The 25,538-nt window shown below is 34.4% G+C and overlaps 4 protein-coding genes across 8 annotated transcripts in view; 3 read left to right on the forward strand and 1 right to left on the reverse strand.

The window, feature by feature from the left end:
- Positions 1-25,538, reverse strand: part of LOC127063950 (cilia- and flagella-associated protein 298-like) — a 57,103-nt gene that overhangs the window by 25,920 nt on the left and 5,645 nt on the right. The window lies entirely within an intron of this gene.
- Positions 1,323-6,102, forward strand: LOC127063947 (uncharacterized). Its single transcript, XM_050994322.1, has 2 exons — positions 1,323-4,530; positions 5,131-6,102. Exon 1 carries the CDS (start codon positions 3,180-3,182, stop codon positions 4,518-4,520), a length of 1,341 nt encoding a protein of 446 aa, XP_050850279.1. The 5' UTR covers positions 1,323-3,179; the 3' UTR covers positions 4,521-4,530; positions 5,131-6,102.
- Positions 6,294-11,928, forward strand: LOC127063952 (protein tipE). Its single transcript, XM_050994332.1, has 4 exons — positions 6,294-6,869; positions 7,052-7,310; positions 7,452-7,619; positions 8,136-11,928. The coding sequence occupies exons 1-4, from the start codon at positions 6,575-6,577 to the stop codon at positions 8,179-8,181; spliced, it is 768 nt and encodes a 255-aa protein (XP_050850289.1). The 5' UTR covers positions 6,294-6,574; the 3' UTR covers positions 8,182-11,928.
- Positions 12,834-23,604, forward strand: LOC127063946 (uncharacterized). Of its 5 annotated transcripts, none has more exons than XM_050994318.1 (6): positions 12,834-14,087; positions 15,062-15,256; positions 15,676-15,886; positions 17,858-18,312; positions 19,280-19,577; positions 20,862-23,604. In XM_050994318.1, the coding sequence occupies exons 2-6, from the start codon at positions 15,114-15,116 to the stop codon at positions 21,141-21,143; spliced, it is 1,389 nt and encodes a 462-aa protein (XP_050850275.1). In that variant the 5' UTR covers positions 12,834-14,087; positions 15,062-15,113; the 3' UTR covers positions 21,144-23,604. The 5 variants fall into 5 exon arrangements, with proteins under 5 accessions (XP_050850275.1, XP_050850276.1, XP_050850277.1 ...); XM_050994319.1 differs by having other exon boundaries at positions 12,834-13,952; XM_050994320.1 differs by having other exon boundaries at positions 12,834-13,923.

Consider the following 25,538-nt stretch of genomic DNA (forward strand, 5'->3'; position numbering starts at 1 on the left):
CTGACGTTTGACTTTCGAACGACAGTATAGTGTCTGATTCGTTGTAAACAATGTGGAAGGATTGTTTGACAGGTGGTTCCCTTTTCTTTTTCTTCCATTCTTTTCTTTTTCTTTTTCTCATTAACAAAATCATTACGTGAACATTGTTTCCAGAGTGTACGTAAATATATTGTGAGTGATAAGGGGAGGGGGAAGGGGAGGGAAAGAAAAGGAAGATACGTTTTTGATTAAACGTATGCACGTCGCAATAATTTCTCGTATTAATCATGCGATTTTTCGCATCGATTCGGGCCGGTTCTCTTCGTATTCGTACAAGTCCGAAACCCGTCGAGTGGAATGATATATTTCGAATTAATAATTAAAAAGATTCCTTCGAGCGTAAAATCTAAATTGACGCGTTGTCGTTTCCGAAAATGAAATAGAAGGAGGAGAAAAAAGACAAGAAAAAATGAAAAAAGAAAAAAGAAAGCAAGGTAGTGGATCGTCGTTCAATCGATCGTACGACTTCGAGTCTATTTTTAACGAAGGCACGTGGAGCACGAAAACGTCACGAAATCGTTCGCGTGCTTTTTACAATTCATGCTAAAGAAGGGAAATATGAGGACGAGGACGAGGACGAGGACGATAACGAGGACGAGGACGATAACGATGGCGACAACGAGAAGGTGAGAAAGTCGATTGAGAATCTTCGACTTGTGGCCGGCTTCCCGCGAAGATCGTCGATCAAGATAAGCTTATTTCGTTTACCTCGTGTTGAGTTGACTTTCGTTATATAAACGTCTCGGTATTAACAAGTTAATTACTAGATATACTTTACTCGATAAAGGATATACATATGTAGGTATGTGTGTGTACATACACTAGCTCTTTTAATACTCATTGATATTAGCTTCGAATAGCAAACAGTAGATGCCGCCTGACGATACTCGGCCAAGTAGTACAAGTTGAAATATAGTCATCCAAGGGACGAACTATATATCGTGTTTATCATATACACATATATATGTGTGTGTATGTGTGTGTGTGTATTAATCAAAAGAAAATATAAATATTTTAACATCTCTATGAATATACGAATATTTAGACAATCTTTGTCGTACCATCTCTGTTCATGCATTTGTTAATTTGTATGATATTTAAAGAACGAGGATGCAATTTGGATCCACACATTTTCATATTTATGAAAAAGATTTGCCGTAAAATAACTTTTCACTTTTATGAGTTTAAGAAGACACTCGTGGACGTAAAAAAATATTCTCTCTCTCTCTCTCTTTCTTTTTTTCTTTATCTTTCTTTCGGTCATGCATTTTCAACGAATTTCAAACCAGGTCGCTTGGAATAGGAACACTCGCATAGGTACGTACGACCTCACCTTCCTCTCTCTCTCTCTCTTTTTCTCTCTCACCTGCGAATCGATCACCTGACTCTAAATTATTCAGCGCAAAGACCTTTGCGGAATAAGTATATCTGCCGCTGTATTTACGACTTCTTCGTGGACCGTTGCAAAAATGTCATAGGGAAGAAAAGCAGAAGAAAGAAAAGAAAAGAAAGAGAAAAAGAAAAGAAAGGAAGAACGTTTCCTACGAACCCCGATCGATCTTTCATTTTTCTTCTTATCGAACAACCTTACGATTTTTCTTATAACATCTTGATATATAATTTCGATGAAAAAATTGTTCAAAATGTAACGATGAAGACGAGGAACAAAACATTTAACAAGAATTCTTTTTAACGAGTAGTATCAAGAAAAAGAATGCAAATAGATGTAAATGAATGCGAAAAGCCGCACGTACTATAATTATAAACGCTAGCGGAGACATGCGGTACATATCGGAGAGAGAAAGAGAAAAAGAGATAGAGAGAAAGAGAAAGAGGGAGAGAGATAGGGAGAGATAGAGAGAGATAGAGAGGGAGAGAGAGAGAAAGAGAGAGAGTTAAATAAAGCAAAGGCGCCACACTGTCTGAGTCTGCCGCTCGATAAACTAGATTACGTGCTAACGCGCCGAGCTTTTTATTTTTTTACCCTTTTTCTTCCTTCTCTATCTCTCTCTCTCCCTTTTTGTACCGTGTCCGTGTCATATTATGTCAGCCACCGTTGAGACCGACATCGCTAAGGAAACTGTGTCACAACTTTGTTGCGAGTTTCGTTACATATACAGAAAAGGAGATTCGAAGAAAGAAAGAAAGAAAGAAAGAAAGAAAGAAAAAAGTCAAGCAAAGTTTCTGTCATAAGTAATGAAAGATTTACGATGAACAAAGTTACAACAATAAGCAATAACTTAATCTGGATTAAATCGATTGAAGTCTCTCGAAGGATTTTATTCTTGGAGGAAAAGGAAAAAAAAAGAAAGGAAAAGAAAAAGAAAAGAAAAGAAAAGAAACGAGACAGAAAAAAGAAAGAAAGAAAAACAGGAAATGTTGGCTAAGATGATTCGAATATCCTCGAAGTTATCGAAGGATTTCTGGTTGAGATTGGCGCCATCTTTGAACGATACTCCTGCATATGCCGTGGCCTCGACAGGACGCGTTGTCTATCATAGAAAAAGAGAGAGACGTAAAGAGAGAGAGAGAGAGAGAGAGAGAAAGCAGTGACGTCAACTGCGGTAACCGAGAGAGCGCCGATGCAGGTCGGCGAAACGCATGCGCGACACTACGATCGATTCTTTCGTTTTCGAGCGCGCACGTCACGCGACGCCGCGCAAACCAGCCGAAAGCGGAGACACGCGCGCGGGTGGACTCTTCCTGAAGGGAGGAACGATATTGTGTCGGGCAAAAAGTAGCGAGAAATGATAGAAGAGAGACGTTGAGACGAAAAGAAAAGAGTTTGCCTCGATGATTTAGCCGATCGTCGAGAGAGAGAAATATTTCGGATTGTTGGAGAAGATCGTCCGAGAAAAAGTAAAAAAGAAAAGAAAGAAAGAAAAAACAAACTTATCGAGGATTTGAAAGGATTCGAGAAATAGATAAGAAGAAGGAACAAAGAGGAAACGTCGTTGGGTGTTGCTCGATCGTTAAACAAAGTTTTAATCGACGGTATTAAAATGTAGAGAGTTCGAGGAAAAATCGTGAACAAAACGGAACCGATCCGATCGTTCGAGATTAGCATGTAAGCCATCGAGGTAGATCGGGGATCGGAGGATCATCGAAATATCGTCCAAGTTGAGGAAAAAGCCGGCACGATGCCGAAGCAAGTGCCGGTAGAGAACTTAGTGATACCACCGCAGGACGGTAGGATCTGCGGTACCATCTGTATATGTCAGATGACTGCGGTTTTATCGTCGGTCGCATTGGTCTATTTAACTGTGGCGATATACATGCCGAGTACGCGAGCGTTTCAATCGGGTATCAGCGAGATTCCGGCAATGTGTACGACGATTCGAGCCGTCAACGCTGACAACTGCGAGTGGGGAAGCTGCGGCGAATGGTGTTTATCGAAAACGTCCGGTCCTTGCGTACAAATCCACGTGAATCTTCGACGAAACGGTTCGACGATACTTCTCGCCAATTGTACGAACACAACGAATAAGACTTGTTACGGTATAGATCAGGAAAACGCGAAAAAGTCCAAGTGCATAGCAGACGAGTGTCGAAATCTTACCGGTACGTTTAATTGTTCAGCAGGGACGTGTATAAACATAACCGACGCGTTCGAGTGTATGTTTCATGATACCGACCCGCCGTTAAAGTGTTCCGGTAGACGTGGCAAAATAACTTGTATCGACATAGACGGTCTTTTTAATTGCAATCGAGGTACTTGCGAACGCATAAGAACGCCTTACAATTGCGACCGACGTTGCGTCGATATACCAACTAGAAATAAGAACATGATACTTCTAAGTGGGGACAAGGTTTATCTCAGTCAATGTGAAAGAGCTATAGACGTGGAGACTAATCGAGAGATATGGCACGAGGATCGAGGCGACGTTATGATGGCCTCGTGTTATGGTATATTTAATTCAACCCTTGGCGTCGAGGCTGTCGATTGTATTAACGGATCCGTATTAGAAAAGGATCTTCTTACCGATCTAACCAATTTCACTTATCTCTCGTATTTAAATATATTTGCGACAAAACCCTTGGACGAGACAAGAATGGTGGCTCCACCCGAACAAGATCTCATAATAGCTAACGAGAGTCGTTTGCTTATCAATCTCGAAGGATGCGTTAACACCCTTCGCGATGAGTGTAAAGATTTCCTTCACGAATACGGAAAGGATGGTTCCGATCACAACGCTAGAGCTAGATTCCCTTGTTATTATGCAGATGGTAACACTGGTATCGTCGTGTCACGTTTTAATCTCGATACGACTTATAAAGAATTCTTGATCGCTTTTATTCTACCGAGCATACTCTTCATCGTCAGCTGTCTCACGCTGATCTTTTGTCAGCGCACGGTGGTGGTAGGAGACGACGCGAGGATGAGATTCAAAGGTTCACCAGGTGCTCTAGCGTCGATAGAGAAGAGCGCCTCGGGCAACGTAGGGGATGCTGGCGGAGGAGATTCCGTCATGGCGCTCTGAGATCCGTCACGTAAGATTTTTTTTTCGCGCACACAACGTATATGTTACCGTTTTATATTCTAGAGAATGACTAGGTATTCTATGTATATATATACAATATATATATATATATATATGTATGTAGAGAGAGAGAGAGAGAGAGAGAGAGAGAGAGAGAGAGAGAGAGAACAATTTAGATAATATTTTAGTTTAGTTCGTAAATTAAAATATTTTTATTATTTATTCTATCTTAAAATTATTAATATAAGAAATACCTAGATATTATCTGTATAGAACTGAGTACCTATGCATGATATTCATTAGAATGATATTATTTCTACCTAAAAGTAATAATAGTTGATTTTATGTAATACCTAGTTGTTCTACATAAAGCAACGTTGTTCTTATTCTGATGGTAACATGTACATCGATATCCTCGCGTGTCCTCGACATCGATTCTTACCTGCCAGGATGATCTAGATTACTCGTAAAGGCTAATTCATTTTATCGATTAGATAGACGATAGAATAGAATGTGTTTTCTTTTTTTTCCTCTCTCTTCCTTTTCTTTTTTCTTTTTTCTTCTCTTCTTTTCTTCCTTTTTTTAAACGTTCCAAATTATTTGTTCGCAGGCATTCCCCTCCTGGAGGAGAGTCCGGCTCGTCAGTCGATATTCTCCCTGCGCGGGCACTATTGAAGTGTGGGGAGGGGGGGAACGCGTGGTTCAAATTCTCATCTCGAAAATACTTTTATGAAAATTTTCAAGAAAATAATAAATAAAAAGAAGGAGAAGGAGCTAATTGAAGTCCAGTATCTTCTTTACGCACTGCCCGCAGCACATTTTTACGCATCCTACAAGCGCGCACGGTGCTTCTTATCACGCGTGCTGTAATGCGACGAGAAGGAGAGAAAGAGTGAAAAAAAGGAGAAAGAGAGAGAGAGAGAGAGAGAGAGAGAGAGAGATCGAAAAAAAGGAAAGGAAAGTAAAAAGTAAAAGAAAGAAAAAAAATAGGCTTCTTGTTGGCTCCGCCTCTCTTTTTTTATGTACCGTCGACGAGTGTTTATTACACGACTCGTTCGGGAGATCGTTCGAAGAAATACGATAGATAAGCTTTTTATCGTGAAATAAAATATAACAAAAAAAAAAAAGGAAAAAGTTAAAGAGGCAAGAAGAGGATAAAGGTAAAGGAAAAAAAAAGAAAGAAAAAGAAAAAGAAAATTCGGCGTATTCGTATATAGCTCTTAAGAGTCCCCCTTCTTCTTGATTGATTGATCGATCGATTGATTGATTTGCCGCGACGAGATTATGTATAAGTAGATAGAAGAAAAGAGAGAGTTCACACTTTTAAGATCCGAGCGATTTATATCATAAATTTATTACAACAAACGCACCAAACGCTCGTGCACGCTTTGAGGAATAAAAAAAGGAATAAGTAAATAAATAAATAAATAAATGAATAAATGAATAAATGAATGAATAAATAAATAAATAAATAAAGAAAAGAGTTTAGTACCAGCCACGTCGACGGACGTCCGGCTTTAGGAATAAAAGGGAAGAGCAGACAAAAGTTAAATAAAAAAAAAAAAGAAAAAAAAGGAAAAAAGACAGAAAGAAAGAAAGAAAAAAAAGGGAAATAAAAGAAATTTGACAAATATCTCTCCGTGTCGTAAAAAAAATAAATAAATAAATAAAAAAAATAAAACTCGCTGGCCTATTCGATATTACTACGCCGCCTTGTTTGCTTCCTGAGGAGAATAAAAAATTAACAAAAAGAAAAAAAATAGAAAAAAGAAAAGCAAAGAAGAAAAAAGATCGAATTACGATGTTCATAGTACGAGATCTACCGATCGATCCTTTCTTCTCGATTATATCGCTTTGAGACTTCGCCTGGGATAAGAGACATAATTTTTTCAAATTAATTCGACGGCAAAATTCGAACATTCGAATTTTTAACGACGAGAGTCACCGTGGCTCCGTCGATCGCAGATAGTAAAGTTCGTCCGAATCGACGTAAGCGGGGTCTTCGTGACCCTGAAAAAATACCAATCATTGATTCCGACGAGTCAACAGTTATCATGGGTGCCCAGGAAGAGGACACCAAATCTAGTAAATCGAGTGCCATCGGTGGTGTCATACCGATGGCAAAGGTTGCTACATTGGTGGAAAAAGCAAAATTTTACACGTCTCTCTGCTTGGGCACCACCGCCATTCTCGCGGTCTTTGCTTTCCTATTCTTGATACCGTTCGTCGTCGAGCCAGCAATCTCAACGATTCTTGCGGATTTTTCACCGCACGCGGTCGCCTGTATCACCACGGAACACGTTTATGCGGAAGGCTTGAAGAATTGTTCATGGGCGAGTTGTAGAGAAGGTAAAATTTTATTTCATCTTCTTTTGATAATTCGATATCGATAGAATTATTAAAAGATTTCTTACTTTTCTGTTTACTGAAATTATTATTATTGTTCAAAAAAAAAAAAAATAAATAAATAAATGTTCAAATGGTGATAGTATTTAATAGAAATTATAATTATACTTTGTTTGATTATAAAGGTTGCACGAGTGCGGCGTTACGATGCCATCAGATCAAAGTAAATTACACGAGGTTACCTTACGAAGAATTTATGAAAAAACCTATTGGTTCCATACCATGGGACGTGGGCGATACGAAATTTTTTGTTAACACGGAAGGTTGCGGCTATCCACCGAGAGTTAATTGCTCCGATTTTGCAAAGAAATATGGTTATCGTAACATAGGAAAAATATTTCCATGCTATTACAGTAGGACACATCCAGAAACGGTAGTAGCAAGGTGAGTACGATGATCAATGCTCTAAGTACAATTTTTTAAATTTCTTTTTAATACCTAATATCATCTCGACAAAAAAGAAAAGAAAAAATAAAACATATAATCGAAAACAGATCGTTCTTATTAATTGATTTATATTGAAAGGTATTCTTGGGACGAAAATTTGAAACATCTCGTGCTGGCGTTGGTCGTACCAATAGTCTTATTTGCTGTCTCTCTTGGAGTATTGTGCTATTGGTATTGCCCACCCGTTAGAAAGACCTGTGGTGGACCTAGTCGAAACCTCATTGACAAATACGACAGAAAGGAAGAGTAAGTAACGTGTATGTATGCAGTGCCCAGTGTGGCTAGAGGAAAGATTGACATTCATTAAATTGCTTCGATTCGATCGATTTTATTCATGCTATCTTACTGATATCGTATTAAAAAGAAAAAGATTCGGGATATAACAATGTCTATAAGAAAAAAATTATTTTCAGAAATCATGAGAATCAAAGTGGGTCACCCAATATCGTATACACAAAAAATAAAAAATACATTAAATCGCATTCATTAAATCGCTTCGATTCGATCAATTTTTTATACAGGGTGTCGTACTGATTTCGTATTTAAAAAAAGAAAATTCGTAATGTAACGATATGTTATAAGAAAAGAATTATTTTTAGAAATCATGAGAATCACAGTGGGTCACCCAGTATCATGTGTATGTGTATATATACCTATATGTATAAAAAATTTATATATATATATATATATAAGAAAAAGCTCGAATTAATTTTTTACACGATTATAGGTATAAACGTGACGCATTGTCTTTTTGATTTTCAGCATCCTCGGAGAGGATGAGTTTGAAGAGGACGAAGAGGAGTACTGACTGCTACCACGGGCTCACCCCCCGGCACGGGAGTGACGCCAGACATATTATCAAAACGACTCCAGCGTACTTTACGTTTGAAAATTTAAGCGAAATATTTCGGATACGCGTCGATCAAAACGTTCGATATCCAAAAAATGATTTCGAAGAAAAAGAAAAAGAAAAAGGAAAAGAAAAGAAAAAAAAAGCGATCAGAGAGACATCGTCGCATTCGCTCGTTGCTTCCCATTCATCGCCAATTTCGATATATTTGACTTTCTCGTCTCTTTCGATTACTATTCCGCTTTATTACGATTAATATAGTAAGCATGTATGAAAGTTTAGCGATAATACGAATCTTTTCTCTTTCTCTTTCTCTTCCTCCCTTTCTCTCTCTCTCTTTTTCTTTTTAATTCTGATTCTAAACGAAGCTTCGAATAAAACAGTTGCTACGTAACGATATCAAATGAAAGTTTAAACGTTTTTTAAAAAGAGAAAAAAAAAAGGAAACAGAAAAAAGACGATTTTATTCCTTCTAGGCCTCTAGAACCATTAATCCTCTTTGCACATAGACAAACGATAGTACGATAATACTTCGCACCCTTTTTTTAAATTTCCGCGATATACTCTTCGCGATATTTGAATAAACGAAAAATATATAAGAAAAGAGAGAAGGAAGAAGTACGAGCAGAACTTCTCGTGTCGCAATTTTACGAAGGCAATAATTCGACTCCAATCTTTAAAAACGGAGACGTTAACGGAGTATGAATCTTAAATTTTACGAGGTAAAGTAAGTCGAGAGTCGAGTTTGAGGAACGCCTAGATCGTCTACCAGTATTCTAAAACACGATTCGAAAGTGTTCGTCGTGATCAAGCCGCGCCTTCCCACGTATACACACGTGATGTGTTTATCATAAAGAGTAATAAAGAGAATAAAAATAAATAAATAAATAAATAAACAAACAAACAAACAAATAAGATGATATCGAAGAGAATGATCTAAAAGAGTGAACATTCCGAAGAAAGGAAAAAAAAATTGTAAAGATGAGAAGAGGCGAAGTTATCAAAGCGGTACGCTTTCAAGCAGCATACGTTTTTACTAGAATAAGCAGTTTGTGATAAAAAAAAAAAAAGAAAAAACAAAAAGACGGCAAAAACAACCAAAAAGAGAAAATGGAAAGAAAAGTAAGAAAAATAATACGGAGTAAAAGAATCAGAAGAGAGCAAATCGTATCTTAAGTGACGTTTAAGCTGCCCCTCTCGATGTTAAGTCGTTTCTAAAGGCAAAGGGACAGGGAAATCGATGCCGCAAGTGCCAGAGCTTTCTTCTACTCGATTCTCTCGGAAAGCTTTCTTTCATGCGAGATCGTATTTCCCAGGAATAGCTTCGATAACGTTTGATTCGTCGTATGTAATTGTGATTTTTCACACAAAAAATGTATGTGTGTATGTGTGTTATATTCGTCTCGTGTGGTCGTTCGACGATAGTTCAAATTATTGAAATTAAATAAATTACGGAAAGGGATATAAAATGTTATGGAGAAATATTTAAAGAGATTATCGATAAAAGCAAATTTTAAGAGATTCGATATATATGTATATGTATACACGTATATATACACAGATATATATATATATGTGCGTGTGTATGTATATATACGTATAAATATATGATTGTTGAAATTTAGATTATCGTCGATCGTATTCCGATTATAAATAAAAATAAGAAGAAAAAAAAACGTAAAAAAGAAGGAAGAAAGATCGCAGGCGAACGACGACACGTTCGATTCTAGGACTTCTTATCGCACCAAAAAATTTTAGACTAAGTCTAACTCGTTAAGCGAAGTCTGTGAATATTATCTTATTAATTAGTTGTTAAACGATCGATCGTAAGTATTGTTACAAATTTTATACGCGGGCGCGCACGCTCACGCAGTGCTAGTCGTTAAGAGATGAATAGGAAAATAAATGCATTTAAGCGCACGTGTGCATGTGTACGTGTGTACGTGTGTGCGTGTGTATGTGTGTTTCTGTCTGTATGCGCAAACGAATATGAATTGTTAAGTTAAACGTTTTTGATGGGTGGTCGAGCGATTTGCGTTTCTGTAAGCTACGAAACGAGCTTGACGCGAGTTTTTACATTGTTCTAGCAATAATTTTCGCGATTAATGAAAAATTAAATTATTCGTCTCTATGGTGAGGAAGAAAAGAAGAAAAAAAAAAAGAAAAAGAATTTCGTAAATCTTAGTCGTTATTAACGATATAGTATAGATTATATATTTTTGGAAAACTTATCAATGATTCGTGCATGATTCGTCGATTTATTTCAATAATCCCATAGAATGTTTCGAAGTTTATGGAAAGCATTTCGCATACCCCGTACATCTAGAATGGTTGTGAATTCTTTATTATGCCTAACTCGAGGTAGGTGTCAACGTAATAGAAAGAAGAATTAGATTCTTTCTCTCTCTCTTTCTCTCTCTCTCTCTCTGTCTGTCTGTTTCTTTTTGACTAATACCAAAGAGTTATGGCACTCATTCCCCTCTCGAAGCTTGCTAATAATCGATTTCTATTCATTGCATATTATAAACGTGGAAAAGCGTTTGATAAATGATAGAAGGAAACAATTGTTTTATTTTATGGGTCTCCTTCGTTAATTTTTGTTATTTGTTCTTTCTTTTCCACGATTAACTTAATATACCTAACGAATATCATCGAAGATGAAGCATTTTAACGGCGAAGTATGAAGATTTAAAAAAGCTCTTTCGAAAAGATCCGTTCTTAAATCATATCGATGTGTTGCTTAAGAATTTTTAAGGATGTTTGTCGTATTTTAGTGCCAATTCTTCGATTCATCAAATCGATAGGTCCATACGTACGTACCTTGTTAGGCCGTAGGTGTTTATGATTAAAGAACGGCGAGTGATAACAAAATTAACAAAAAAAAAAAGATAAAAAGAAAGATCAATCCGATGAAAAAACAACGATATGTAATGTTTCCTCGAATTTAATATTGAGAAAACATTGTATAAGTTATTTCGAAACAATGGTAATAGAGTTATTCAATTATTTCTGCAAGATTTAAAATCCATAGGGCAAGGTTTACATAAATGCCATAGTAAGTTAGAGAACGGCGGTGCATGCGAAATTCATTTCTACGAATAGAACTATGTAACTAATGTAAACCTTTTACTTTCTATTTCCTCTTTATCACACATTTGACTATATCTATCTATCTACCTATCTATCTATTTATATATCTATCTATTTATCTATTTCTATCCTTATATTTTCGTCTTATTTAATAGATAATAATAATATGCATCTGCACTTATTATAAAATTTTAAATCCGATATTGATCCTTTCTAACTCCTTCCGTCGCTATTACCCTCCTACCCCTGTTTCCTTCATCCTCTCTCTCTCTCTCTCTTTCTCTCTCTCTCTCTCTCTCTTTGTAAATAATTTTAATAAAAATTACTACGAATACTCTTGAAATAAAAGCTTCCCTTTTCGCTACTCGACTATTTTCAACAATCTCCTGAAAGAGATTCTTTCGCAGCTTCGTTACCTACGAATGATTGAATCTGGATATATATTGTAAATAGTGTATTGTATAAATAATAAAATATATGCCCTGCGATACTAAAGGACTATTGTAAATAAGAACAAGAATTGTATGATTCCGTTTAATAAAAATACATAGGGAAAAATGTTTTTCTTTAAAAGAAAATTATTATATAAGATAATATATATGTCTGTATTTTACACATGCCTCGTTATTCTTCTATTTTCTATATACATATATACACATATATATACATACGTATATACTTATATACATATATATATGTATATATATATGTGTGTGTGTGTGTATGTGTATATATATATTCATTTAAACACCTGTATTTCTATAGAAAAAGACCTGTTGGACACGGTGCTGCTTTGTTTGTACTATCCAGTGCAGGGATCATCTGTTGAATTTAATTCAATATATAGAAATGAATCGCCGTTCATGAATTTCATAGAAAAATTGTTCTCTTTATATCTCTTAGAGTTAGATAATTCGAATAATCCATTTATTTTTGCATTTAGAAGATCGTTTTCATGAAACGCTATAGAACTTCCCTTATCTGAAAATGAAAGCTTAATACATTTTAATGGATTGGATGATGTGAAACCGGAGAAATATTCTTCCATAATCTCGGTAGAGCTTATCGATTGTTGAGATAACAGAGTTATTATATTACTATTATTATTATTAATATATATAATTATTTCGTTATATTTACGTAATCATCGTTTTGAAAGATACGAAAAGAACAAAAATATGCCTTTTTATAACTCGTTTCTTTCGAAAAATCGAGTCGTTCGAAAATAAGAATAAAAAGAAAGAAAAAAAAAGTAAGAAAGATAAAACAAAGAAAATAAAAGAAAAAAAAAGATTTTCAAACCGGATCATATATCTGAAAAGGTTGATCGTATCGGTCAACTTTTTTTATAAAAGAGAAACACATTCGACTTGGACAAAGTTTTACGTATATCTTTCTAAGTTTTCCCAAGCGAACGTTTAAGTTTTAAGCCGTATTATGGGGGAGCATTCATGTCGCTGGCTACCCCCATAAAGACTTGTCACGGCGCAAGCTCAGTATGGAACAGCTTGTGAGGTATACGTCGGCCTGCAGTCCTTGTTTTCAAACAGTCGTCGAGGTTGAACGGGTGCCTCGCGTACGTTCGACGCGATTCTTGATCGACGCGATCTCTTTTTCTCCGATGGATCATCGTTTTTTAAAAACAATTGCGAAACTTGCGAAGGATGGACGGGAATGAGAAGAAAATCTTCTTCAAGTCGATCCCTTCGAGGAATCTCGTTCGACGTGTTGTTAAATGTTTGAATGTCAAAAATTGTGACCTTGAAAAATTCAAAGGAAATTATTAATCGAGTGCCGGAAAGTCGAAAGTAAAAAAAGAAAAAAGTAAAGAGTCTCGATCAGCGATATAGTTTCTCGCGTATAATCTTGTGAATTTCTTTTTTCTTTTCTTTTTGATTTCTTTTTTAAATATAGTCAAGAAACAACCGTGGTCTATAGAAGCTCGTGGTCTATAGTTCGTAGATCACACGATCTCGTAATACCAACGAACGATACTGGTTAATGTTGATGTATCGAAAGTGACAAGCTCGAAGATCGATCTTTCGATCTACGTGTTTTTTCGAAGCCTTTCAATCAGGACGTTTATTACGGCAGTTAATAAGAACTACGAGGCTTTTATTAAAATGATAAAATCGCGAGCTCCGTAAAATTGACGATTTCCGAGTCGTTGTATTCACGAATGAAATTATCGCTAAGACTAATCTCCATTTTATTGTGTGACCTTCGTTTCGTTAATGAAGCACGAATCATAAAAACTAAGGTAATATACGATTTTATTTAAAGAAACAAAAATTGTTTAATTCGAAACGACCAACGAAAAGAGAAATAAAAAAAAAATGGAGAATAAAGAATAAAAAGAAAAGAAAAGAAAAGAACAAATAAAGTAAAAAGAATTTCTCGAAGCTCGCCAACTTTTATTGCGTAGAACGAATCGTCATCAAGCATGCGAAATTAAGTCGAGGAAGAACGTCTAGTGTATCCCCACTATCTGTGATAGTGTGAATGGTTGATCGCTTGATCCAAGGTTATCTACGACATTCGAAGACTACACGAACGTGCAACGAAGCCAACTTACGAGTATTCGCTAGACCGATATTCATCCAGTTGAACGTAATTATCGTTTTCATGATCTAAACGAGGTGAAATGACATTTTGACATTACTAAAGAAAAAAAAAAAAAAAGGAAGAAAAGAAAAAGAAAAAGAAAAACTTCCTACGAAGCTCTACAGCTCGATCGTTCGAAAGTATCTCTCGATTTATATTGGACAAACATTGTGAGTTTCCTTTCGATCGATAAAAGGCCATCCTCGCAAAATTGCAGTACCTTATCTCTATCTCTCTCTCTATCTCTTCCTCCCTCCCTCTCTCTCCCTCTCTGCCTGTCTCTCTCTCTCTCTCTCTCTCTCCCTCTTTCTCTCTCTCTCTATCTATCTATCTATCTATCTATCTGTGTCTCTCTCTCTCTTACTCTTATGCGGTAATGGGATTACGAGTACTTAATTGTACGTCATCCGGTGGAGTGCATCTGTTTATACCGACGCCTTGTTTAATGAAGTTAACACGTGGTAATTGCCTTAAGAGTATCACTATGATACTGTGATAGCAAAGACAAAAAAAAAAGAGAAAGGCGAAGATAAAAGGAGAAAAGAAAAAGAAAATAGAGGACATAGAAGAAGAGTAATGCGAGGGTCGAAAGTTCCACAAATTTTTTTAGGACCCTTGCTTTTTATCGGATCTTAGAATTCACCGGGTAGTTTCCTTTTAACGATGATTCAGAGCTTCCACGAGTTTCCACGAAAATCACCCACGAAAGATGGGTTGCTTCTACGAACATGACGTATAAAACTGAGAGAACGTATAGCGAATGAACGAGATAGTAAGGGAATACAAGAAATATATAACAGAGAGAAAGAGAGAGAAAAAAGAAAGGGAGAGTCACAGTGAGAGAAAGAGAGAGAGAGAAAAAGAGAATGAGAGAGAAGAAAGATAATACAACGTTAAAAGGTCTCTGGCCCTTCGTAAAACTTCTGTGTCGTAACAAAATACTACCCGATCGATGTCGGAGAAAGTTTTAATTCGTATTCTTACTCGCATTCGTTCTTCTTAATCCACTTTCTCTAACTTCGTGAATCAATGAAAAAGAGAGGGAAAGAGAGAGAAAGACTATCCTTCGAACAATTATCGTAATCCACTGGTAACGAATATATTCATTCCACGGATTTTAATTTCTTTTTAAAATACAATCCAGAGAACAACATCTTAAGATTGTCAGTGTAAATTACAAAAGTATTTAATTCACTATGGGACGGAAACACAAGCGTCGTTTAATACCAGAACAGGATCGCAGGATATGCGGCAGCATCTGCTTTTGCCAATTCACCATCGTCATCAGTTGCGTGGCTTTGGTTTACCTCAGCGTTGCGATTTATATGCCGTCGCACAGGTAAACGTCTATGATCTAATCTCATTTTATAACGTGAATCGACAATGACAATTAGAATACTTGACAACTAGAATTAGGTACTAGGAAATTCTATTCAATGATAATACGCATTATCTGATAATAAGTAAATGCGATAAACGATGTAAGATATAAAAAAGAAAAGAGAAAAGAAAAGAGAAAAAGTAAAAGACGTCGTTTAAAACTCTTAATGAAAAGATAACTTTTAAAAAACGCCGACGATCAAATTTCTAGAGTAAATGAAGCTAAAAATTTATTAGTTAATTAAAGAATTATTCGTTTTATCCTTTATATTATTTAACATAATGATGAACGAAGAGAATTTAATGGCAGACAGACAAACAGACAAATAGACGAACAGACAGATAGAATTCTAATGAGACTTGTTTAATTATTTACAGAGCTTTTCACGCAGGCATAGATCCCGATCCGGTAATGTGCCAAACGGTTAATGCCACTTTAGTAAATAACTGTATATGGGCGAGCTGCGGTGAATGGTGTTTGACGAAAACTACCGGCTTTTGTCCCCAAATTCACGCAACGGTCAGACAAAATGGCACGGATGTGATCTTTGAAAATTGCACCAAGTTCAACAGCATCTCTTGTCCTAATGTAAGCGAACCAAACGAAAAGCAGGAAAGAAAAAGAAAAGGAAAAAGAAAAAAAAAAGATTCAAAAAAGAGGAAACAAATTTTCTTTTTCTTTCCTTAACAATTTACGTGTACTTTTTATCGATAAATTTTCGTATTATTTGTTAATAGATTCCAAAAAAAAAAAAATGAAAAAAAAAGAGGAAAACCCTCGAATATCCTGAAAACATTTCATTTTCCGTATTTTAAGACATAGCACGAGCCTTCGCATAAAATGATATTCCTAAAGTGGATGATCCTATCGCTCTACGAGTAGTAAAATAACGATGGCAGCGCAAATACTACTAACGGGACGAACAGTAATCGAAACCGTCATAGATAAAACTTTTATAAGATAAAGAGTTCTTTTTTTTTTATATATACTCTCTTTTTCAATTCCCCACGTTTTTCGAAAAAATATATAAGTCATCTAGAATTGGAAAGTACGATCGTAGAAAAGTTCCTCTACGAACGAATTTTTTCTAATCCGATTTACTAAGTGCAAATGGTTATCGATTAAATACGTTTTACGTGAAGAAACTTTTAATCCGAGAAAGGAAATCACGAGAACGGTTTACGTTTCATTTTAATCGCTATACATACACGCGAACACGAACACACACACAGACACACACACATATATATATAAACTTATACAATAATCTATTACGATCTACGAAAACTCGTTTATATTATCGGATATGTTATGAAAATGTGGCTGAACTTGACTTAAAACGATATTTTTCTTTAGTCAATTATCTTTTACATTTTCCTTATTATCTCGACTTCAATCGATATATTAAAATGAGCAAAAGAGCGAGAGAGAGAGAAAGAGAAAGAGAATAAACTGGCTTCATCTATTTCCTTTATTTACGTACCTAATACTTTCTTTATTCTTTTTCTTTCTTTCCTTTTTAATTAAAATAATAAAAAATACGATCATGAGAACGTAGGAAGATACGCGTTGTTAATAAAGAGAACAAGTTACATTATACTAATCCTATCTACGTCAGTCGAATTTTATAATAGGCAGGTACATCGGAGTGATGGATTCACTTTGAAAACCTTTGTGCCAGAAGCTAATCAGAGAATGTTATAGTCCGAGTGCTTTTCAAAAAAAAAAAAAAGAAAAAAGAAAAACGTAATTTACTTGATATCCTCCTACTGGTCCTTGTCGATCGTTGTTGCACATGGATATATGATTTATCGTTCGGTAGAATGAACAAGAATAAAAGTTTTTTAACAAAGAATTCGTTGACGGAACGAACGACCATGGAAGAAAAAAAAAGGAAAAGAAAAGAAAAGAAAAAGGAAGAAGAAAAGAAAAAACAGATCAACGTTCGAGATTGATTCTCGTAAAGAATACAAAAGCGTATTTTGTAGATAATTGAAATGCTTCATGATTAAACAAAATTATTTCTATTGATATATTTTTTGTTTAATTCATCAATCTTCATTCTTTCAATTAATCAGTTCGCGACATTATCGTTCTCAATGATCGTAGCAAAAACCATTTATTTTCGAGAGATGGGCTAAGAAAGATTTCGGAGGATAACAAACGAGGTGTCTAAAAATAACCAGAATTTCCGGCCATTCTCGTTCTTCTACCTATGCGTTTATCTATGTATATATATGTATGTACATAGATTTGGGGGCAATTGAGGTTGGACGACCGAAGGTATGCACTTTTGCATGAATATTTAGGAAAAAACTTGTTTCTTTTTAAATATATACTATAAAAATGACAAGTAGTTCATATATATTCCATTTGGAAAATGGAATTGGATCTTTCAACTAAAAATCGATGATTAGTTTCTATCACCTTTATCTGTCCTCGCTTTTATTCTCTATCTCTTTTTCTCTCACTCTTTCTCTTTCTCCTTTTTTTATGGTCGAACGATCACAACGAATCGATTGAAACGAATCTAATTTATCTTCTTTATCTGTTTTCCAGGTGAACACGGAAAATCTGAAGAAATACAATTGCAATAATGGCAGCGAGTGCAGCACGCTCTCGGGTGTATTCAATTGCAGTTTAGGACATTGCGCGAACATGAGCGAATTGATGCTTTGTCATCACAAAGCAGACGGTATCGTTATCGACAGTGAGAAGGACAATATGAAGCTTAATGGCTTCTTCAGTTGCCAGAATTCGAGATGTACGAAAATCAAGAGGCGATTCTCGTGCGATCGATACTGCCCTAAGATAATCACCAACGATATCAACGTCTTTCTCATGCAAGACGATAACGTCATCACGGCTAAGTGTTCTCGTGGCTTAGCACTGAACAAAGCTAATGGAAATTTGCCTGGTACGAGGCTGACCAATCCCGTCAAGATTTGGGATGAAGAAAATGGTAGCATCATTGCAAGTTGTCTAATGGTTAGCAAAAAAGGAAACACCATTAGGTATGAATACGAATATTTCTAAATTCAGAACAAAATGTCGATTTCAATCGTAAATCATCGTTTCATAATATTTACGGTCTGTCGTTCTTGTTATCAACAATACTACACGATATTCGAATCAATTACTCGTGGAAAATGAATTTTAGTTTCGACGTGGCGTGGAATAAATTCTTTAAACTTATCATCAACGATGATGGATAGCACTCTTTCCCGGAGATTCGAATTATCGATCGCTACTCGTTTTTCCCATGGAAATGATGCATCGTTTGTAACAAATAGCGCGAAATAAATTCAAGAACGTGTATTCAATGTGTATCATTTAAAAACAACCGTAGGATGTTAAAAGAGGGCAAATATTTATCAAAAAAATCGTTGTTGCTATTAAGACACTCAATTGCCTAAATATCGATAGTTGGACGATGTTTTACACGGTAATAAATAAATAACACAAATATCCCAGAGAATGTTACTTTGTAAGGTCATCTCGAGGTCATTAATGCAAGGAACGTACTTACTGTTCCCTTAATAAGTTTTCTTTTAATTGCATTTTATTCGATGTTATCGACGTTAGAAAGTATATTGCACGTACTGAGTCATAGATCCTTTTCTTACAAGATAAAAAAGACAGTATTAAGGGTATTACCATAGCAACCATTGATCCCTGCGGACTATACTCGATTCTCTAATATTTCCTTCATTTTTCTGTGTAGGACGACGCGTAAAATTTTTATGGACGTCGTTTCGACATACCGATTTGTTCTGTTCAACTCTAAAAAAAGACACGAAGTTATCCTTTACACGAGTTTCCACGAATAGCCGACATATTTATTTATTATCGTTGCAACCCTTTTTTTTTCTTTTAAATATTTTTGGAAAGAAAACGCACACGAACATACGCGCACGCGAACACATACATATGTATTAAAATTCTATTACATACATTCGCCATGCGATTAATATGTTTTAGAACGGAAGATTGCGTTAACGGCACGTCTTTGAATAAAATCACGATTCCCGAACACTACGTCAATTTTACAAGTTTTCTCAATATTTACGAAGAAAGTCTTCAGTATCCCGTCGATCCAGAAAATGTTTACGTGCCCGCCCAACGATCGCTCACGATTTACAACAATTCACGTTTGTACATCAACTTGGAGGGCTGCGTCAACACTCTTAAGGGTGAGTGTCGTGATTTCCTCACAAGTCACGGACGAGATGGCGACAATCAAACGGCTCAAAGTAGATATCCCTGTTATTACAATAAGGTGAGTTTGTTTGCTCTTAAGAAGTTTCTTTTCTGCTATCTCTTTTCCTTTGGATCTATCTCTTTTTCATCTTCCCCAGGAGAGACATCGAATCTCTCTTGCTGAATCCTTGTTTATTTCCATAGCTTGTGACACTATCACAGAGAAAAAGCGACTAGTATTTACAATAAAAAGATATCTATTTCGAGCTTGAAATAAAAAACTCTTCACGATAACGTTCTGTCAGAGATGAAAAAAAAAAAAAAGAAAAAAAGAAATAAAAAACCTAATATCATCTACCTCTATTCTCGATGTAATCGCGATAATTTTTTTAACACGTTAACCACGAACTATATCTAATCTATTACTCTATAATTTATTTCATGACATTTAGAAGATCTGTTATTTGCTTTTTTATTAGTATTAACGCAAAAGATTATCAAGGAAAGTTACGATTTATTTTTTACTATATTTACGAATAAAGGAAAAGAAAATATGAAAAATATTCGATATCGACAAATAAGGATAATATGTAAATTTTTAAGTTAAATTTGTTTTCGATACAATCAATGTGCTAATACACTATTTTATTGTCTTCTCGGTGCAATACACACAAACGTGTGTATATGTGTATATATATATATATATATGTATATATATATGTATATATATATATTGGATTCGATAAGGATAAACGCCTTTTGCTCGGGTTTAGCATGTACTCGCGACAACTGAATACGAAGTGGCTTAAATGCAATCGAATGTGGCTCGAAGCGTAGTACGATGAATGTGGAACGATTGTGGGATGAATAAAAAATGACGATCCACTTTTCCTGCGTATCGAACCACAAAGTTTCTCATACGTACGCAGTACGCATCTTAGTATTCTAATCCGATGTAAATTTATCACCTGTATATATTTTCTTTATCAATATTGATAGTTTTTTATTCGTTGTTGTATCGCAAATAATAGTAATAAAAAGAAATATAAAGATAAAGGGAGAAGGAGAGAGAGAAAGAAAAAGAGAGAAAATATAATTAACTTACATATGACGTAACATTCATTACATTATCGCAAAATGTAATTACTTTAATTGCAACGTGAACTTGCTAGTTTCTAATTCTTATCTATATTCGAGGAGGACGTAGTAAACTAAGACAAAGTTAGTTTGCAATCTCGTAATTGCAAAAGAAAAAATAAATCACTTATATTAAGAAAGAAAGAAAGAAAGAAAGAAAGAAAGAAAAGAAAAAAGAAACAGAAAAAGAAATAAAGTAAAAGTAACTTAACGTTGCATTTTACAGAACAATTCTATCTTCGTTGTGGCACGTTTTGATCTGAACAAGACAAAAACCGAGTTGCTCATCGCTATCATCGTACCGTCGGGACTTTTCGTTATCAGCTTGACGACCTTGATAGTGATAACTCGCTCGGTGCAAGTTGGCGATGACGCTAAGATGCGATGTAGATACTGCACAGAGAAGAACGAGGACGAGGGCGAGGACGAAGGGTTGGTTGAAGGTACACCTACTACTACTCCTCAAGATCATACCAATGAGAATGAGATCAGAAGTATGTCACTCTAGCAGTTTACACCGCTCGGCATGAGCAATTCCTTGAAATACGAAAGATTGCCGTTGATCGACACGGACGATGCCGAGGATTCTTTTTAAAAGGAAAACTAAATCAAATAGAAAGGAATCAACGAAACATCGAAATACGTTTATAAACGGAAGGAAAATAAAACGAAGTAAATGAAAGAAAAAGATTCGAACTAAGATTACGGATCTTTTAACACACATCGTCTTCCCGACGCGATAATTCGAATGAAATTGAATAAAAAAGAAAAGAAAAGAAAAGAAAAGAAAAGAAAGGAAAGGAAAAGGAAAGAAAAGAAAAGATGAAAATAAAAAGATATTAAATGCATACACAAATATACCCATATAGGGGCCAAACTATAATATATTTAACTGTATATTTATATACTGTGCATTTATTATGAGAAATATTTATAATAATTAGATCACTGTTGCCTTCGATGTATCGTGACCATCGCGTGTCAAACGTAAACCGATCTGACATTTTCTAAACTATTTAAATGACACTCATACTGCTCTATCGTTCCTATCGATTATTATCGATATATAAAAGGGAGGATTAAAATGAAAGAGTTAAATTTACATGATCGGCTTTCGGTGACAAGCTTTCGGTGTATGTACAAAAGTAGTTTTAGGGAAAGATCTATGTATATATAAATATATATACATACATATATATATATATATATATATATATATATATATATAAAGAGAATGAAAGAGATAATATATTGTTATGCGAAATAAGGGATGTTCTACGAAAATTTTTTTCAATGCTCTAGCGTCAACGAAAAACGTAAGTATCACCCTTTTGAAAGGAGTTCTTATTTTTCGAGAACTTTCTTTAGAATAAGCGTATTTTACCTCGTCTGTGTATAATATATAATTTCGTATGTCAGTTCGACAGCTAAAACTGCCTTTGCGTGAAAGAAGAAAAACAAAAACGAAAGGAAAAATTTTTTTAAATGAAAAAAATATAAAACAATGAATAAGAAAAATAAAGAAATCTTTAACATGATCGAACGATTAAACAAAAATGATATAATTTTTTTCACAAACTGATATTCTTCTATATATGTATTACTTATATATCATTATTATTATTATTATTATTATTATGCAAAGTGTCTAAAAAATAAAGATATTTTAAGATTTAAGTGATTTCAGCACATCTAAATAAAAAAAAAACAATGCATACAAAAATACGTTTTTATCGTAATAATTATTTTTTTGTTAAATGGACGAAATTCAATGAAATAAAAAAAAAGTAGACAAATTTTTCAGAATATCCAGCAATGAAAAGAAGCAACATCAGAACATATGAAAAGATAGTTATTAATAAGAAAACGTACTCGGTATCGTATTCAAAAGCGAAAAGATCATTTCGTATATCTCTTGTAAACGTAAGCGAATAAAATCAAATAGATTTCTGTGAATTATTTTTATTGTTTAGATGCGTTGAAATCATCCCTAAAATATCTCCCGATTATTTTGTGACATCCTGTATAATGAAACGACGAAAATAACGAAGACAAAATTTTTCATTGATTCTTACGTTGCGTCATACGATTTCAAGATTGTGACTTAATTATAGTTTGAAGAAAATAATTCATAATTCAAAGCATTTACATATGACGAGAATTATTCGATATGTCGTCGATCGATAGTCGACTTTCAAAAGTCACATTGCGTTAATTAAAAACGAGAGGTATTTGCATAGAACATTAAGAATTTGTGAGAATAATCGTATGGATATATGATAGAAGAATATAGTGCTTTTTTTACGACCATTTATTCGTCGTTCATATTACCTCTTCAGAAAGAAGCACTAGTTATATTCGATTATATGTATCAATCATACATATATATATATATATATATATATGTATGATGTATAATCATTTGAAAATTATAACGAAAGAAAATATTACATTAAACATACGATCTAATTACATGTAATATCGATTAGAAATGTATATCAGTGTCAGCTTATGTTTTACATTTAACACGCTCGTCATCGCAATTTCTCAATTATACGTATAAGGTATTTCATAAGATTACATATATAAAGAATTTCGTTGGATATCTTCCGTGCTGAGCGAGCGTAAGAAAAAGAAAAAATAAAAAAGAACAAAAATAATGATGTAACGAGAGAAAGTTCTTCTTACCAGTATAAAAAAAGAAAAAAAAAAAAGGAAAACATACGCGTAACAAGATACATTACCGATCTCTAAATTCACTTTACTGTTAATCTATGTGCCTTCTCTTCCGTTTAGATGTTGATCGTGATCAAAATTTCGCGATCCTTTAGTTCAAAAAATATCCAAATAAAAACATGGCCACATTATGTAACTGTCTAAAAAATGTTTCTAATAATAGAGGAACGTTATAAAATTGTATGTGTTTTGTATGATAACGATCTGTAATAAATGTAATATCGTAAAAATTATATTTTCTTTGTTATCTTTTTTTCTCTTTATCTCTTTTCAAAATAACTATGTTGTATCAGCCGACATTTTTTTTTTTGTTAATTTTGATTTATACGTTTGCGTGTATGTATATACACGTATGTATGTATGTACTATGTATATACGAGACGACCAAAGCCCAAGCGAAATTAAGTCCGTACTGTTAAAAGAAGCGAATCGATATACGTGGACTATACGTTCCCGCCCCAAAAAAAACACATGCGCGAGAAGAACGCACACGCACTACTCCCGAGGCGACTGAACGAATGTGGCAACACAACCATGGAATAAAACTTGAAGGAACAAGTGGAAGGATAGAAATTTGATTGGGGTTTTCGTTTGGTGAAGATATAAGAAAAGAAAAAAAAAATACAATGGAAAGAAAACCGTGAGAAAACGAGTTATAAAAGATGTTCTTATAAATTTTTATCTCACTCATCACGAAGAGTGAAAAATTATATTTTCTTGTTTATTCGAGATTATTATTTTTTATTATTATTATTTTCTTTCTCCTTTTTCTTTCTTTTTGAAGAAAGAGAGAGATGAATCGACGATGTTTCCCGACGGTTTACAGCGTAGACTCAAATTACTGTCACGAGATATTACGTTGACGTAAACGAAGATATAGCTTGCATCTTATGGATAAAGTAGTCTCTCTTCTTTTACTTTTGAATTTCGTGAGAAGCTTGGAAAACGATATTACGTGACTACTTGCGTGTCTCGATCTACTAAAAACCTACTGCAATAATCTTGAAATATAATCTACGATGCGCATGCTATAAGATAAATTTTTCAATAATTAAAAACTCATTTAGCCTATTTCTAATTGAATTGAATCGAATTGATGAAACCTTTCAATTTACCAATTTCGTGCATTCACTCAATTAAATGTCGATTTGATGTCGTTAGAATTGGAGTTCACGTTAAACACTCGTAATCGTTTTAACAATCTATAGAAATTAAAATATTAAGGAAAGAAAATTATCGCTTGCTAAAGCTTCCTATCGTGATATCGCAATAGAGAATATTCTTAGTAACAGAATAACGATTATACTTCAATGCGTAATTACGTTGCGTGAGCAGATCGATACGTCGGATTTAATTAACGATTAATTAAATTCAAAGTTAACGTTATAATGAAATTACGTCGATGGCTGTTACTCTTTTTCCGGATAGGATAATTTCTTTTTTCTTTTTTTGTTCTAGATAAATTTTTTGCAAAAAAATTTTTACGTACGTAGAACTACGTAAGATAATATCGTAAGAAGATCCTCGTGAAAAAGAAATTAAAAAATAACGTCGACAATCATAAAAAAAAAGAAATATTTCAATCGAGTAAAAGCGTGTGTTAATAATTCTAACAAAACTGTCATCATTCGATTGACAAGTATTACGTCGATATCGATTATATCACATTATTATTGATTTAACCAACGAAAAAATCGAAATAGATGCGTTTATATCGTCATTAGCACGCGACGTATGTGGGTCGAGGCCGAGTGTGTCCTGTCAATTGCATTTCTCCGAGAGGCATGTACCTACATCGAGATATCGAAGAGTCGTCGCTAATCTGACAATTGCATATGGAGAGAGAGAGCGAGAGAGAGAGAGAGAGAGAGAGAGAGAGAGAGAGAGAGATCTAAATCGCTTTGAAAGTAAACCGATGGAAATTAAATTCATTAATTGATCTTTTTTATTTTCTTCATATATACATTCAATGAATTCTCTATCTAATCTGATAATTACAAAGGCGATTTAAATCGACTGTAATAAAAATAATTAATTAATTAACTTATTTCTTCTTTCTTTTTTTTTTGTTAATTGAATGAGGTCTGATTTTATCTTGATATATATATATATATATATATATATATATATATCAAAGAAATAAAAGCTTGCATTTATTTTTAGTCTA

The sequence above is a fragment of the Vespula vulgaris genome, chromosome 5 (assembly GCF_905475345.1).
Source record: "Vespula vulgaris chromosome 5, iyVesVulg1.1, whole genome shotgun sequence".
Taxonomy (NCBI): Eukaryota; Metazoa; Arthropoda; class Insecta; order Hymenoptera; family Vespidae; genus Vespula; species Vespula vulgaris.

Coding starts and splice junctions, on each gene's coding strand:
- LOC127063946 (XM_050994318.1), top strand. CDS start 15,114: ATGGGACGGAAACACAAGCGTCGTTTAATACCAGAACAGGATCGCAGG. Junction 15,887..17,857: donor ACAGCATCTCTTGTCCTAAT/GTAAGCGAACCA, acceptor TCTGTTTTCCAG/GTGAACACGGAAAATCTGAA. Junction 18,313..19,279: donor AAAAAAGGAAACACCATTAG/GTATGAATACGA, acceptor AATATGTTTTAG/AACGGAAGATTGCGTTAACG.
- LOC127063947 (XM_050994322.1), top strand. CDS start 3,180: ATGCCGAAGCAAGTGCCGGTAGAGAACTTAGTGATACCACCGCAGGAC.
- LOC127063952 (XM_050994332.1), top strand. CDS start 6,575: ATGGGTGCCCAGGAAGAGGACACCAAATCTAGTAAATCGAGTGCCATC. Junction 6,870..7,051: donor ATGGGCGAGTTGTAGAGAAG/GTAAAATTTTAT, acceptor TTGATTATAAAG/GTTGCACGAGTGCGGCGTTA. Junction 7,311..7,451: donor CCAGAAACGGTAGTAGCAAG/GTGAGTACGATG, acceptor TTATATTGAAAG/GTATTCTTGGGACGAAAATT.